Raw genomic sequence first — 13,568 nt, 5'->3', positions numbered from 1 at the left:
TATAATTTGCATTTGTGTCTGGCTTCTTTCACTCACAGTTCCGAGGTTCATTCGTATTGATGTTTATTCATTCCTTTTCACTGCTGCATAATGTTCTACTGTGTTCCACAGATTCCTATCTATTCGCCTTTTGATAGGCATGATTTGCTTTTACTTTGGGGTTATTATAAAGAAACTGAAATTAACCAGTGTACACAGATCTTTATATAGATGTAAGTTTTATTTTGGGGTACATATCTTGACCTGAAATTGCTCAGCTACACAGTAAAAATACGTGTAAATTCATATGAAACAGCCAGGCAGTTTTCCAAGTGGTGGAACCATTTTATACTCCTACTGAGGCAGGCTAAAATTAGGGAAAGTTCAGGACTCATAGATATTATTTACAGACCACCCCTTCTCACAGCTTGGAAAACCACAGGCTGTGGTATCAGACATATCTGCCATGCATTAGCTGTGTGACCATAAGCAAATTACTTGATTTCTCTGAATCTCCATTTTGTCATTTCCCAGATGGAGATATGAAAGTAGAGCTAACTAAGATTATGTATTTATGAAGCAACAGGCCCACAGTAGGTGCTGAAGGTGTGTTTGTTCTTATCCATAACCTGCACAGCTGGCTGGGGAGAGGGGATGAAGGGGACAGGAAGGGCACATGAAGGGGATGCGCTCTATGTAGCAACAAGCTGGATCCACTCAAAGCTGATGCACCATTGCTGCTCTGTTCCCAGTCTTTGCCTCATTGGTTAAATTATTTCCACACACCTTCCTCAGTTTGCTTTCCCTTCTCTTCACCTACAACTAACTCAAGCCAACATGAGCCCTCATGCCACCTGGGTGTCTCCCTTGCCTTTGCTTCCCAGAACACAATGCGGGGGAAGGGAAAGAAGAAGACCCATGTTCTGGTTCAGCCTGGCTCTGACTAGGAGGGTGACCATGAGCAAGCCATGTAAGCTCTGAAGCTCAATGTCCTTACCCCTAAAATAGGGTTAGTGGATTTTAATGATGCTCAAAAGGGATGCTACAGACACACAGAATTGAAAATTATAAAACATTGTATAAAAATTTGTTATTTTAATTTTTTCAGCATTCTTTTTTTTTTCTTTTCTTAAGACAGGGCCCTGCTATGTAGCTTGAGGTGGTTTTGAACTCGTGGTCCTCTTACCTCAGCCTCCCAAGTACTGGGATTACAGGTGTGTACTACCACACTCCACTTTAGCAGTCTTGACATTGAGACTGAATTAGAGGCAAACAATACTAAAGCTATTCTGGCAGGGTTTTCTGGCTATAACCACTCAGCCAGCCACTTTGATGTGTTTCATCACTGATTCACGTAACACCACTGCGTGCCAAACACTCTTCTAAGTGCTGAGAATAGAACAAAAAAGGTATCAGACTAAGCTTGGAGCTCTCATAAACTCTAGAAGTCAGAGGAAAAAGTACTGGTTGGTTAGGACAAAAGCATACCACCAGAAGAGTGCTGCTCTGGATATCTCTGGCCATTTAACTGTATCAAGGGGGACAAAGAAGGTGGACAGAGAATAGAAATGTATGAAGACTGAAATGAATCCTGCTGGCAAAAATCCAGAAATGAGCCTGTTTTGTTGAAATTAAATGTCCATGCATCTTTTATGTAATATCCTAGCTAGAAAATCTAAATCTAATCATGAGGAAACATCAAACAAATAGAAAATGAGAAACATCTTATTGTTTAAAATGTAATAAAAGACAAAGGAAAGCTGAAGAAAAATTTTAGATTGAAGGAGACTGAAGAGACATGAGAAATATAGTACTTCATTTTAGATTGCACCCTGTATTGGAGGGGAGTGCTATAAAGTTCATTATTGGATCAGTTGACAAAATTGGATTGCAGAGGGTAGATTACATTTACTAAAGTAAGACGCTGTCTTTAAGCTCGGAAAATTCACACTCCTTTCCACAGAGTGGTGGGGAGAAGGGCAGATGGAAGATGGAGAGGAGAAGTGGAAGGTTGAAGAGGGGAGGAAGGAGGAAAGGAAGGAGGGGAAGAGGAGAGCAGGGAAAGGGAGGTGAAGGGAAATGAGGGGAGGAGAGTAAACAAAAATAAAGCAAATGGAGCAAATTGTTAACAATAGGTGAATTTGAGAAAAGATACACCTATGTTCTTTTCACTATTCTTGCAACTTTTCCAAATACAACGTCTTAAAAAAAAAAAAAATTGGGTCCCAGAGACCTGGACTCTTAAGCAAAGCCCCTTTGCTCATTCGGTGCATGGCCCTGAATGAATCCCTTCCTCTCCGTTGGTCTGTTTTCTCACGACTCAGGACGGTTCTAGCTAGAGCTTTGGAATGGAGGTGGCCCTTATCTTCCTTCAAGGTCTCCACCACCAGCTATAAATTTGCCCCTGTCATCTCTGCCACCACCCAAAGGTCAAGTCCCTCCTTCCCAGAGTCCGGGTGCTCCTTTTCTGGCAGTCCCCAGCGTCACTACAGGACAGGCACGTGCATTTACCTTCAAGGAACTACATCCCCCAAAAGGCTTTGCGGCAACACCCCACCGGTTACAACCAAAGAGAAAAAAGTTTCCTGCCTGGGGTGCCGCTGCGTGGCCTTTTGGAAGTTGTAGTTCACCCGCAGAGAGTCGCTGAGCTGGTGTAAAGCTACAAACCACGCTTCCCAGAATTCACTGCGATCCTCCTTACCAATCAGAGATACGAGTCTTGGAGCGAGGGAGGGGAAGAGGAGGAGCTGCCTGGCGCACGCGCAGTGCGCGCGGCTGGGGAATTCATGTGGAGGTCAGAGTGGAAGCAGGTGAGAATGTTGGGGAGTGTGCTGCCCTGGGGTGTGCCTGGGAGTCTCTGCACTACTCCTTTGTATTTCCATACACACTTTGGGTAATTAGGATGCGTGTGTGGGTCGGCCTTGTGTGGTAGGGAAATGAGCCCAGGACTAGCCAAGGGTTGCGCAGGGTTAGGGAGGTGTGTATGGGGGCAGGGTGAGGAAAAATCCAGACGCTATTACAAGTGGGAAGGACTAGGAAGTAAGATAAGTGAGCGGGAGAAATCAAGGTAGTGTCGGAATTGAGGTCTGGGAAGGAAGGAGAAAGAATTTGAGACTGGAGCCACGACGACGTCGGGGCGGGGCATTAAAAAGTTCAAGGCTGCATCTGCTGTGGTTCCCGCGGTAGCCCCGCCTCCCAGTCCTTCACTACCTTACAGCGCCCCTGCTTAGAGACTTTCTGCCCTATTGCTTTTGTGACCTGGGTCCCAGAATGTCATCCAGCTCCCGCAGCCATGATAACAGGTTGATGGAAGCTGTTGGTGAGTTCAGCCATTAGACCTTCGGGTTCTAATCTCGGTTCTCCCCCTTAAACATCGCTGTGCGCCTCAGTTTTCTCATCTGTAATAATCTTCATAAAGTAGTTGTGAGGATTAAATAAACTGCGTTAGAAGACTGATGGAAATGTTAGCTGTTACTGTTATTTTTATTGTTGGCATTGCTACATAACGTATTCTTTGAGTTATCTTTCCAAACCAAACTTGGACAGAACCAACCACACAGCCTCTCTTGGGTCCTCTTTGTCCATGGAATGGGAGTGCAGTTTGGGATGGTACTAAGTTCTCTCTACATAGGAAGCCTATGCTTCATTCCCATTGCTGAGCTAAGTGTCCCAGATTCCTTTCTTTTAAGTGGTTGAAAAGAAAAAAAAAACTGCAAAAGCAAAAAGTGGAGATGATTTTGCAGTTTGCCAGATGTAGTGTTACTTACTAGGTGTCTGTAAGTGGGCAATCAAGGGTACCCACTTGAGAAGTGAATAATAATACCCAGCTTGAGAAATGAACGTTGTGCCACAGAGCAGGTTTTCTCTGAGGATTTGGGGTCAACTTGTTTCTTTTTGTTTTGTCTTTATCCCCTTAGGTCTGAGTGGGTCCAACAGAAGGAAATATGGCTGCCAAAGTGTTTGAGTCCATTGGCAAGTTTGGCCTGGCCTTAGCGGTTGCAGGAGGCGTGGTGAACTCTGCCTTATATAATGGTGAGATACTTGGGGGAGAGGGGGTGCTCCTAGAAGATTTCTCTTGGTGTGTGTAACCCATTTGACATGGGTTACATGGTAGCTGCTGTCTGTGAATGTGTTTGTGGTCTAGATAGCTAACCTGGTGCCACCCCACACCACATGGTTGTATGCTATCAGAGTCCCTGTTCTTTTAGCCATAAGTTCTCTCAGAGTCTTTGTTCAAAAAAGAGCCTCTCAGGGCTCGGGAGTGGCTCAAGTAGTATAGTGCCTGTCTAGCAAACTTGAGTCCCTGAGTTCAAACCTCAGTGCCACAAAAAAAAAAAAAAAAGAGGGAGAGAGGGCCTCCCAGCCCAGTTTCTGGTGAATACTTCCAGCTGTTCTTGTTAATATGAAGTGATGGAGCCAGGTGCTGGTGGCTCACACCTGTAATGCTAACTACTCAGGAGGCAGAGATCAGGATGATCAAGGTTCGAAGCCAGCCCAGGCAAATAGTTCGTGAGACCTTATCTTGAAAAAACCCGTCACAAAAATGGACGGGTGGAGTGGCTCAAGGTGTAGGTCCTGAGTTTAAGCCCAAATACCGCAGGAAAAAAAAAAGTGAACTGATGGTACATCCAAATATTGCTGCAAAGCATCAGGATTTTTCACTGGTTGACTAAAATGAAGATTTCTTCTGCCTATGTGTGACTTAACTCAGTAAAGGCCCTAGGCCAGTTTGGGTGAACTTGTCCTGAACAGGAGCTTTTGCTATGCTAGTTTCAGAGAAAATAATTTTTGAGATGTGTTGCCCAGCTTTTAACAGTGTGGCAGTGGTTTAAAGTGGCTTTTCTTCACTTTACCATGTGGCCATAGGCAAGTCGCTTCTGCCTCTCTAGGTCTTAGTTTATCTCTACGACCACCTACAACTCTGACATTCTATAACTCACCATTCAAAAGCAGCAATAGATTGACCCACCTGGTATGTGGCTTTTTTTTGACCAAAGAATGATATTTTCAAAGTGAAGCTGGTTAGAAAAGCCCACTTGACTTATATGGCATACCTTGATATTGTGATCCTTTTGACTGCATTTACACAGCTAGACAGCAGTCACCATCACTGAATTTCTCTCTGAGCCAACAAGCCAGCTTTGTATATTCTAAACATTTAGAGAAACAGCCATTATAAAGAAAGATACTCGGTGTGGTGGTGCATAGCTATAATCTCAGCACAAGGGAGGCAGAGGCAAGGAGGATCTTGAGTTCAAGGCCAACCTGGGCTACATAGAGAGATCCTGTCTCAAAATTTAAAAAGAAAAGGAAAAAAACAAATGGGATCTTCTAAGTGTTAAGATTCCCATAGTGAAGGCACTGTTTCTGGGAGCATTGATTTAATTTGGGAGCCAGGATAGACATGTAGTAACCATGACCTCTGAGTTGTAGAAATTTTAGGAGGTGATTCCTGGAATTGCGTTGGTGAGAATTTGGGGAAGGGAGAGTTAATCAGAAGATTAACAGCGTAGGCTGGGGATCTAGCTCAGTGGTAGAGCACTTGTCTAGTATGTACAAGATCGTCATTTCAGTCTGTACCATCATGTAAAAAAGAAAAAGAAAGAAAATCAACAGCCAGTTCTTTAAAAGGAAAAAGGGTGCTAAGGAACAGATCCTATTACTGGAGTCCTTGAGGAGACATGGGGACTGGAAGTGATTGTTTAGTTATGAAGCTTTTTAGAAACTTCTTGAGACAGAAGTTCATTCAGAGAGAGCAGGAGAAGGGAAACTTGATAAATGAATAGAAAATAGGAGTCTTTAAAAGACATGATTCTTTTGGCTGAAGGGTAAAGGAGTTTTTCTGACCTATCATTATCCTTCCTTCCTAGTGGATGCTGGACACAGAGCGGTCATCTTTGACCGATTCCGTGGTGTACAGGACATCGTGGTAGGGGAAGGGACTCACTTTCTCATCCCTTGGGTGCAGAAACCAATTATCTTTGACTGCCGCTCTCGACCACGTAACGTGCCAGTCATCACTGGTAGCAAAGGTGAGTCTTGTCTGTGGTTAGCTAAAGCAGGACATGTTGGGGGCGGGGAGTGGGGGATGTTATGCTCTTCTCTTGGCTCCAGTATTATCTGAGATACCAGGATCCCAAAGTGGTTGAACTTCACATTGTAAGAATTCCTAGTGTGTTTGCCCTGGAGAGCTTTGTATGTTTTCATAGACAATACAAACTTGGAGAAACATGTAAAGGTTTATCTTAAGAGTTACATAGTGACCTAATTTTAAATCTAAATGTGCCTTTTGCTCCCTTGTTTGATCCTTTCCCATCAACTTTTATTCCCCATAGTGACTGTCTAAACCAGTCTCTGGCTGTTTGTTTGCCCTTGCAGTTGACTTGGGCTTTGCCTTACTTTCCACACCTTTGTTCCAGCAGTGCAGATGTTAGATTGCTATCTCACAGGCTGAGGCCCCTGTATCTGAGATGTTCCATTGTGTTGCCAAACAGAGCCTGAGATGAACAGCCATTACCATACTCCTCATCCACTTATAGAGGTGTGTAGGCAGCAAATAGAGTTGCAGGTGTTGTTCAGCAATGAGATTTCTGCACCTGAGGAGGAGAGGGCCATGTGGGGATTGGTGTATTATCTTAATAACACCCAGTGCCCTTGGTGCTGTTCCTCAGCAAATTATTGCTTCCTGCAATTGTGCCAGGCTTGGTGCTGGGTTTATGGCATATTTCAAAGATGACAAAAATGAGAGCTGTTAAGGAACTCCATCTACCCAGGAAGACAGACATGCAACCAAGCAATTACAGTAGAGTGTGGGGAAAACCAAGGTCATGTGGGGTGTAGGAGAGCTGCCAACTTCCCTGGGTGCTGGAAGGCTCCTGCAAGGGACTGATCTCTTAGCAGAGGTATGAACAGTAAGAAAGAGAAATGGGGAAATCTGTCTATAGCTCCTAGCGTGGAAGAAGCAGCAGCTTCCTATAAAGAGGCTTGCTTGCCTGCCACGGAGAGGAAATAAAAAGTGGGATGGGAGTAATGGAGGAGCATAAAATTTAACTTAAAGGCCCGCTTCTAAACTTGCTACCTCTTTGGGATTTCTTTCTGACTGACTTATGATTGTTCTAAGGATACATTATGTACCTGTTTCTGAAATGATGAGAAATCAGAGGCTTGTGTGTATTCATACATTTCCCACCTCTCTTGGTGGCCAGCTGTATCAGGACTCCAGCTCATGTGTACTTGGTCCATATTGTTGATAACTACAGGCAAGCTGTGGCCATGCTTTAACTCTACAGAGGCCTGAATTGTCCAAGGGAAGGGCCAGTTCCCTTCCTGGAACCTTTGAGAAGGGCTATGGATAATCAGACTTCTAAACCCTCACCCTGCCAGTGTCACACCTTCTCTTTAAACTCTACCAGAACCATTCACACATTGGGTACAGCATGATTTGCCTTTCTGCCTTCTCTCAGGTCACAAGAAGCAGATGAGTTTGCTAACCCCTTATATCTGTTATACATGTGACAGAATGCTTATATCTTATTTTCCCTTCACTTTTTCCCACCATTCCTAGATCATCCTGTATTTACAGAGAAGGAAATAAGCTCAGGTTAGCAAAGGCTTTATCAGGCTGCATAATAGTAGCCAGCAGCGTGAGACCACCACCCATATCTGAGGACAGCTAGTCAGTGCTGTTTCCACTGACCCACATTAGCTTTATGAGGTTGACTCCTGACTTGGGGCATATTCACCAGGTCTTGGAAGGCCTCTCTCCCAGAATTCTTGGCATTGGCTGTCTTAAAATCTTCAGTGTTACAAACATTGCATGGCATCCATTAGACATACCACCTGAATTGCTCATGTCAGAAGGAAGGCATTCAGGATGTCCTGAAAAGCTGGTGTTGAACCCTTTAAACAGCTACTAACTCTGAGATGCTTGCTGAGTTGCCTGCCAAGGAAACCTTGCCCTCTAGGGTCTTACCAACTTTGCTTATAAATTATAGCAAATTTAGGGGAGGAGAGATCATATAAAAGGCCACTTGTTTCTTTCTGTGTGGTTTTATTTTTAACTTCAGTATTTGTCCCTTACCCTAAGATTTGCAGAACGTCAACATCACACTGCGGATTCTCTTCCGGCCTGTTGCTAGCCAGCTTCCTCGGATCTTCACCAGCATTGGAGAGGACTATGATGAACGTGTGCTGCCGTCCATCACCACAGAGATTCTCAAATCAGTGGTGGTAAGTGGATGGGACCCTCAGCCTTGAGCCCAGAGATTGCTAGGTGGCAAGAAGAGCTTGGCTGTGGGTGGATTACAATGTGACTGTTGGATTCCTGGTTCTTTTCTGCTTTCTCATTAACCTGACCTGCTTTCTGCCCATCCCTTTGGGACCAGGCACGTTTCGATGCTGGAGAACTGATCACCCAGAGAGAGCTGGTTTCCAGACAAGTGAGTGATGACCTTACGGAGCGAGCAGCAACCTTTGGGCTCATCCTGGATGATGTCTCCCTGGTAAGATCCTTAGGGAGGCTAAGGGGAAGAGGGCAACAGTTCTTGCTGGCTCCATTTCTGGCCAGACACAATTAGATCTTGCCTTCCACTTTCCTAGATGTGAGACTTGAAAACATGGAAACTTCTTTGACAGTATGGGGCAATTTCCTCCAGTCTGTTTCCAGTTGAGGGTTTCTTTTTTTTTTTTTTTTTGCGGTACTGGGGCTTAAAGTCAGGGCCTTCACCTTGAGCCACTCCAGCAGCCCTTTTTGTGATAGGTATTTTCGAGGTAGGGTCTCAGGAACTATTTGCCCTGGCTGGCTTCAAACCTCCAACCTCCTGTTCTCTGCTTCCTGAGTAGCTAGGGTAATAGGCATGAGCCACTAGCACCTGGCTCAGTTGCGGGTTCTTTACTTGCCCTCTGCCACACCATTTTTAATAATCTCTGGTTGGTGCATAACCACTGAACTGTGAGTGTTTCCCAAAGCTCTTCAGAAAGTCATGTCTTGTTAATTCTGTTTGGCATAGGGAGAAGCTGTCTGGTAAAGAGCAGCTTGGTTAGTCTTTCTCCCTAGCACCTCCCAGTCTCACCTCTGAGAATTTCCCAGTGGTTAGGGTTTGAAGGTCGGTGAAGTAGTTCTGGGATCCCTCAGTGAAAGGTGATAGAGTGCAAATGGATGGTTCTGTTCCCGAAGGCCTGGTATGGGGTCAGGGGACATCTCTAAGGTGTAAGCTGGCCTCTTAAGACATTACAGTGTGAATTTATGTGACATAGAGTGTCATAACTCAGAAAGCAGTATGGCAGGACAGCATTTCAGATCAAGCAGGTGAGAGGGAAAGGGTTGTATTCCTAGATTCTCTGGGAAAAATCATTTGGAGTGATTTGTTCGAGAAGCAAGGTAGAGTGTTTCCTGTTCAGTTCTTCTGTGCAGGCCAGGCTTCCCCCCACATCTCTGCAGCTGTTTAAACAGTGCTTCTCTGAATAACCCCTGCCCTACCTTGCTTCTAGTGCTCCAAGGGACAGGACATGTGGCTCCCTCTACTGGCAGCATGCCAGGCTGCAGCCTTTGGCTCTCACCACTTACTGTTAACCTGAACACCTTGGCTGTGAAAACACACTAAGTAAAAACCTAAGAAAAAACTTGGCATTTTACTAGACTGACCACATACTCCATTCTGGGGAACTGTGGGCTGACCACAAGGAACCATATCTAAGAGGCATGAGGAGAAAATTAGATTTCCAGGGGAAATTGCTGCCCTCAGCTGGCCCTTTTAGGAAGAAATTTTATTCCTTAATTATATATTTCATTTTTAATCTCTCAGGATTGTATTTTCTTACCCAAACTTTGAGCAAGAGTTCAGAAATGGATCAAGCAGAGCAGCTGCAGTTTAATAGTTAAGAGGGTAGTGCTAAAAACTCTCAAAGATAGTGGAGCCAGGATTTACTTCTCAGAAGTTTGGGGACTGCTGATATTTTTAAAAAGAGATTTGGAGAGTGACAGGAAACGAAATAAATACCACTTGATAGCAAAACCAATGGTCTTCCTTTTGTTTCATTTTTCAATAAAAAGTTGGATGAAGAGGTGAAGTGCTGTAAGTTAGGCATTAGGAGCTCTGAAATCTGTTGCCATTGTACTATCTTTAGAGACAAGTCTCAGTTATTTATGTGATATAGGAAGGTCTATGAATAATCAGACTTACACCCTCACCCTAACCAATGTCTTTACCTGCCTTCCCTTTTATTTTAAACCCTTTACCAGAACTGCTCACATGTTGGGAAGCCATGATTTGCAGTTCACTTTCTCTGTCTTCCTGTTTAGTGGTGGAGGTGCTGTGAGGGAAAAAGTGGACTGGATAATCCATAAGCAAAGAACATTAGGCTTTGGATCCCTGGGAACCGGCTGCATTCCCTGCTCTCAGAGGCTCAGTTTTCTACCCAGCCTTCCTCAGATCTTTGAGCAGGGCATCAAGGGATCTTGGAAGAGCACTAGTCAGTGGTGGAGGTCCACCAATAAGTCTCCTCTAGGGAGATGGTTAATTGAGTAGATACCCTCTGGTGCCCGTGGGTCCCATCAAAAGCCCCAGGTGCCATTTTCTACATGGGGTGGCTGTATTGAGGGTGACACTATGGTGTATGGGCACAGTGTGGGCAGCCAGGGATCCTGAGATATAAACTCTGTGGATGAGAGGATGGAGGTAAAGGGTGTCTCACAATGCCTCCAGCTGTTAGAGCTGTTCCTGGCCTCTTCCTTTCAGCAGCCAGAGAAACCTCCCAGCGATGCTGTCTAAGCAATTACCCTGCCTCAGCTTGTGCTTGGTCTCTCCCCCTAGACACATCTGACCTTCGGGAAGGAGTTCACAGAAGCGGTAGAAGCCAAACAGGTGGCTCAGCAGGAAGCAGAGAGGGCCAGATTTGTGGTGGAAAAGGTGAGTGTTCAACCAGATGGCAGGAGCTCTCTTTCCCTTTCTCCTGTGCTCAGCTTCCTTGTCTGCTGGGTGGCCTGGAAATTCATCATCTGTCATCTCTTCTTCCGGGGTAATCGGAAAGGGTTAAAGGAGCCTTATTCCTGCAAATGGTTTCAGTCTTTGGGGACTAGTCAGGAATATGTGAACTTATGTTCCTAAATCACCAAAGGGCAGTTTTTTCCCCCACTTGCCCAAGATCAAAAACTCTCTCCTACAAATAAAAATGTTACTCCTGGAATATTTTCAGCTTTACTGAGAAGTCATTTTTAATTATGGCTATATAGTGAAAGCTGACAGCAGAAAAGATCAAACATTATGCCAGATGTGCTATCATCGCTGTTTTTTTCCATCACTAAATTCATCCAGATGTGTCTGAGAGTGATGGAATACAATACATTTGCGTAGCAGCCTGGTTTTCCTGGTATTTGTAAAGGTTATTTGCTATCCCTCTCTCCCCATCACTAGTACTCCCCATCCAAGACCTTTTAGTCAGGGAGAATCTAGAAAAAGAGGGATGAATTGGACACTGGGAAATGTAAGTTCCTCATGGACAGGGACTTGTTTTGCATTGTGCCTGGCATTCCTCCAGAGCCCATAACAAGTCTAGCACTCCCCAGTGATAGTAGGGACACAATAAATATTTGCTGAGAGTAAACAGCTTAACAATTTCAAAATTATGTGTTGGACTGTGATTGTAGCTCAGTGGTACAACACTTGCCTAAACAATGTGTTGCTTTCAGTGAGGCTGAACTCTCTATTCTCCTACATTCCCACTGATTAGTGGTAGAGCAAGCAAAGGAGATCTCATTGAGTACCCGGTCAGAAAGCAGCCTAGTTCACTGTCAGCTCTGGGGAGATTCAAAGATGAGCCTGAGGATTGATTCCACCTTTTTCCATGACCTTCAGTTGGCTGAATCAGATTGCTAGTGATATTAATGAGGACTTTGGACTAACATATATAGCCAACAGAAGCATATCTCAACAATGATGAAAAGTGAGCACTAAGGGAAAGAAGAGGATTGTGTGGACAGTGTGCTTGGGAGGATGTTCCCAGAGTACCTTCAGGACTTGGTAAGGGTACGTGTTCTGGTCTTGGGTAGGTTATAACATGATATCCAGTGCCCTGAAGCGTCATCTTGGCCTCTCTACCTCTACTCCTTTAGGCTGAGCAGCAGAAGAAGGCAGCCATCATTTCTGCTGAGGGCGACTCCAAGGCAGCTGAGTTGATTGCCAACTCACTGGCCACTGCAGGTGATGGCCTGATTGAGCTGCGCAAACTGGAAGCTGCTGAGGACATTGCATACCAGCTCTCGCGCTCTAGGAACATCACCTACCTGCCAGCAGGGCAGTCTGTGCTCCTCCAGCTGCCCCAGTGAGGCCTGCCCTGCCTGCGCCTCCTTAGGCTAACTGGACCATAGCACTCATGATTCTGAACACTGCTTTCTTTCTGACCCCACCCCAGAAATCACTGTGAAATTTCATGATTGGCTTAAAGTGAAGGAAATAAAAGTAAAATCATTTCAGATCTCTAATTATCAAATGAAGCTCTTTCATTCTTAGGTCCATCTACTTTTTTTAACCACCACCCTACCAAAAATTGCCAAGTGCCTGTGCAGACTGGCTTTGGGTCCTTTGGGGCCTAGGCATTGGCAAACTGGCAGAAGGCAAGGTGGCGTGCGTGATAGCCAGAGCACGGCTAGCAGCCCAAGTGGACCCGGAGCCTCCATCCTGTCATTTATTGAAGATTTAAGGACCATGGCACATGCAACTGAACCAAGAAGGCAGCCCTCAGTTTTTTTCCAGACGTCCCTATGGATGCAGCTGAGGAGGTGCTGGGGAGGGTCAGAGAGGAAGTGGTCTGTCTCTTACCATAAGGCTGATTCCCTCTAATGCGTGACCAGCGGAAGCAGGTGTGCATGAATAGGGCACGTAGTGAAGGATCTGCCCCTGTTGAGGTGGGTGGGCCTGATTTTGCTGACCCCCAGGGTCCTAAAACTGGGATGGACTTGGATAGTGAGAGGGGCCTGGACTAAGATGTGAGTCCCGTTGAAGACTTCCTCTCCACCCCCCACTTTTGGATACCCAACGGAATTCCAGTTTGAAGGATTGCATCCTGCCGGGGCTGAGCTGAGCCTGCCTGCCTGCCAAAGGCATGTGCATCCTGCGTTCCCGCTCCCTCACTCAGACTGCCCTTGCAGAGGGGCTGTGTGCAGCGTGTGGTGCTTTGAAGGAAATAATCATGGGAAGAAAACAAATGTGTGTAAACTGCTGTCAATAAATGACACCCAGACCTTCCAGCTGTCTTAGGGGTTTGTTTGTTGTTTGTGGGAGCCATGGGATCAGAACTGGGTGTTCTAACAGTTTTGTGTGTGTGTGTGTGTATTTGTAGCACCAGCTGGGCCAGAATATCCAGCAAGGCAGAAAACACTTTGATTTCAGAAAATGCTTTGCACTGTGTTCTGGATCCCACCCTAGCCTGAAATGAACCTTAGTGATAGCAAACCTTGGCCGAGGTGCAACATGAGGGGTTTGTAGAGGTAAGGGTGGGCTGAGTGGAGTTAACTTTCCTGTTTTGGTACCATTGCTGACTGGGTTGACCTGCCTGCCAACTGTCAGCAGCACCCCTGACGGGAGGGAAGTGGT

At 45.4% G+C, this 13,568-nt stretch overlaps 1 protein-coding gene across 1 annotated transcript; it reads left to right on the top strand.

Annotated features, from left to right (window-relative positions):
• Positions 1–2,710: 2,710 nt before the first annotated feature.
• Phb1 (prohibitin 1) lies at positions 2,711–12,457 on the top strand. Its single transcript, XM_020171387.2, has 7 exons — positions 2,711–2,789; positions 3,897–4,011; positions 5,850–6,011; positions 8,066–8,208; positions 8,364–8,480; positions 10,791–10,886; positions 12,089–12,457. Exons 2-7 carry the CDS (start codon positions 3,924–3,926, stop codon positions 12,299–12,301), a joined length of 819 nt encoding a protein of 272 aa, XP_020026976.1. The 5' UTR covers positions 2,711–2,789; positions 3,897–3,923; the 3' UTR covers positions 12,302–12,457.
• Positions 12,458–13,568: the final 1,111 nt, after the last annotated feature.

This window comes from Castor canadensis, chromosome 11 (genome assembly GCF_047511655.1).
Source record: "Castor canadensis chromosome 11, mCasCan1.hap1v2, whole genome shotgun sequence".
NCBI lineage: Eukaryota > Metazoa > Chordata > Mammalia > Rodentia > Castoridae > Castor > Castor canadensis.
This window is presented reverse-complemented; position numbering and strand designations above follow the sequence as displayed.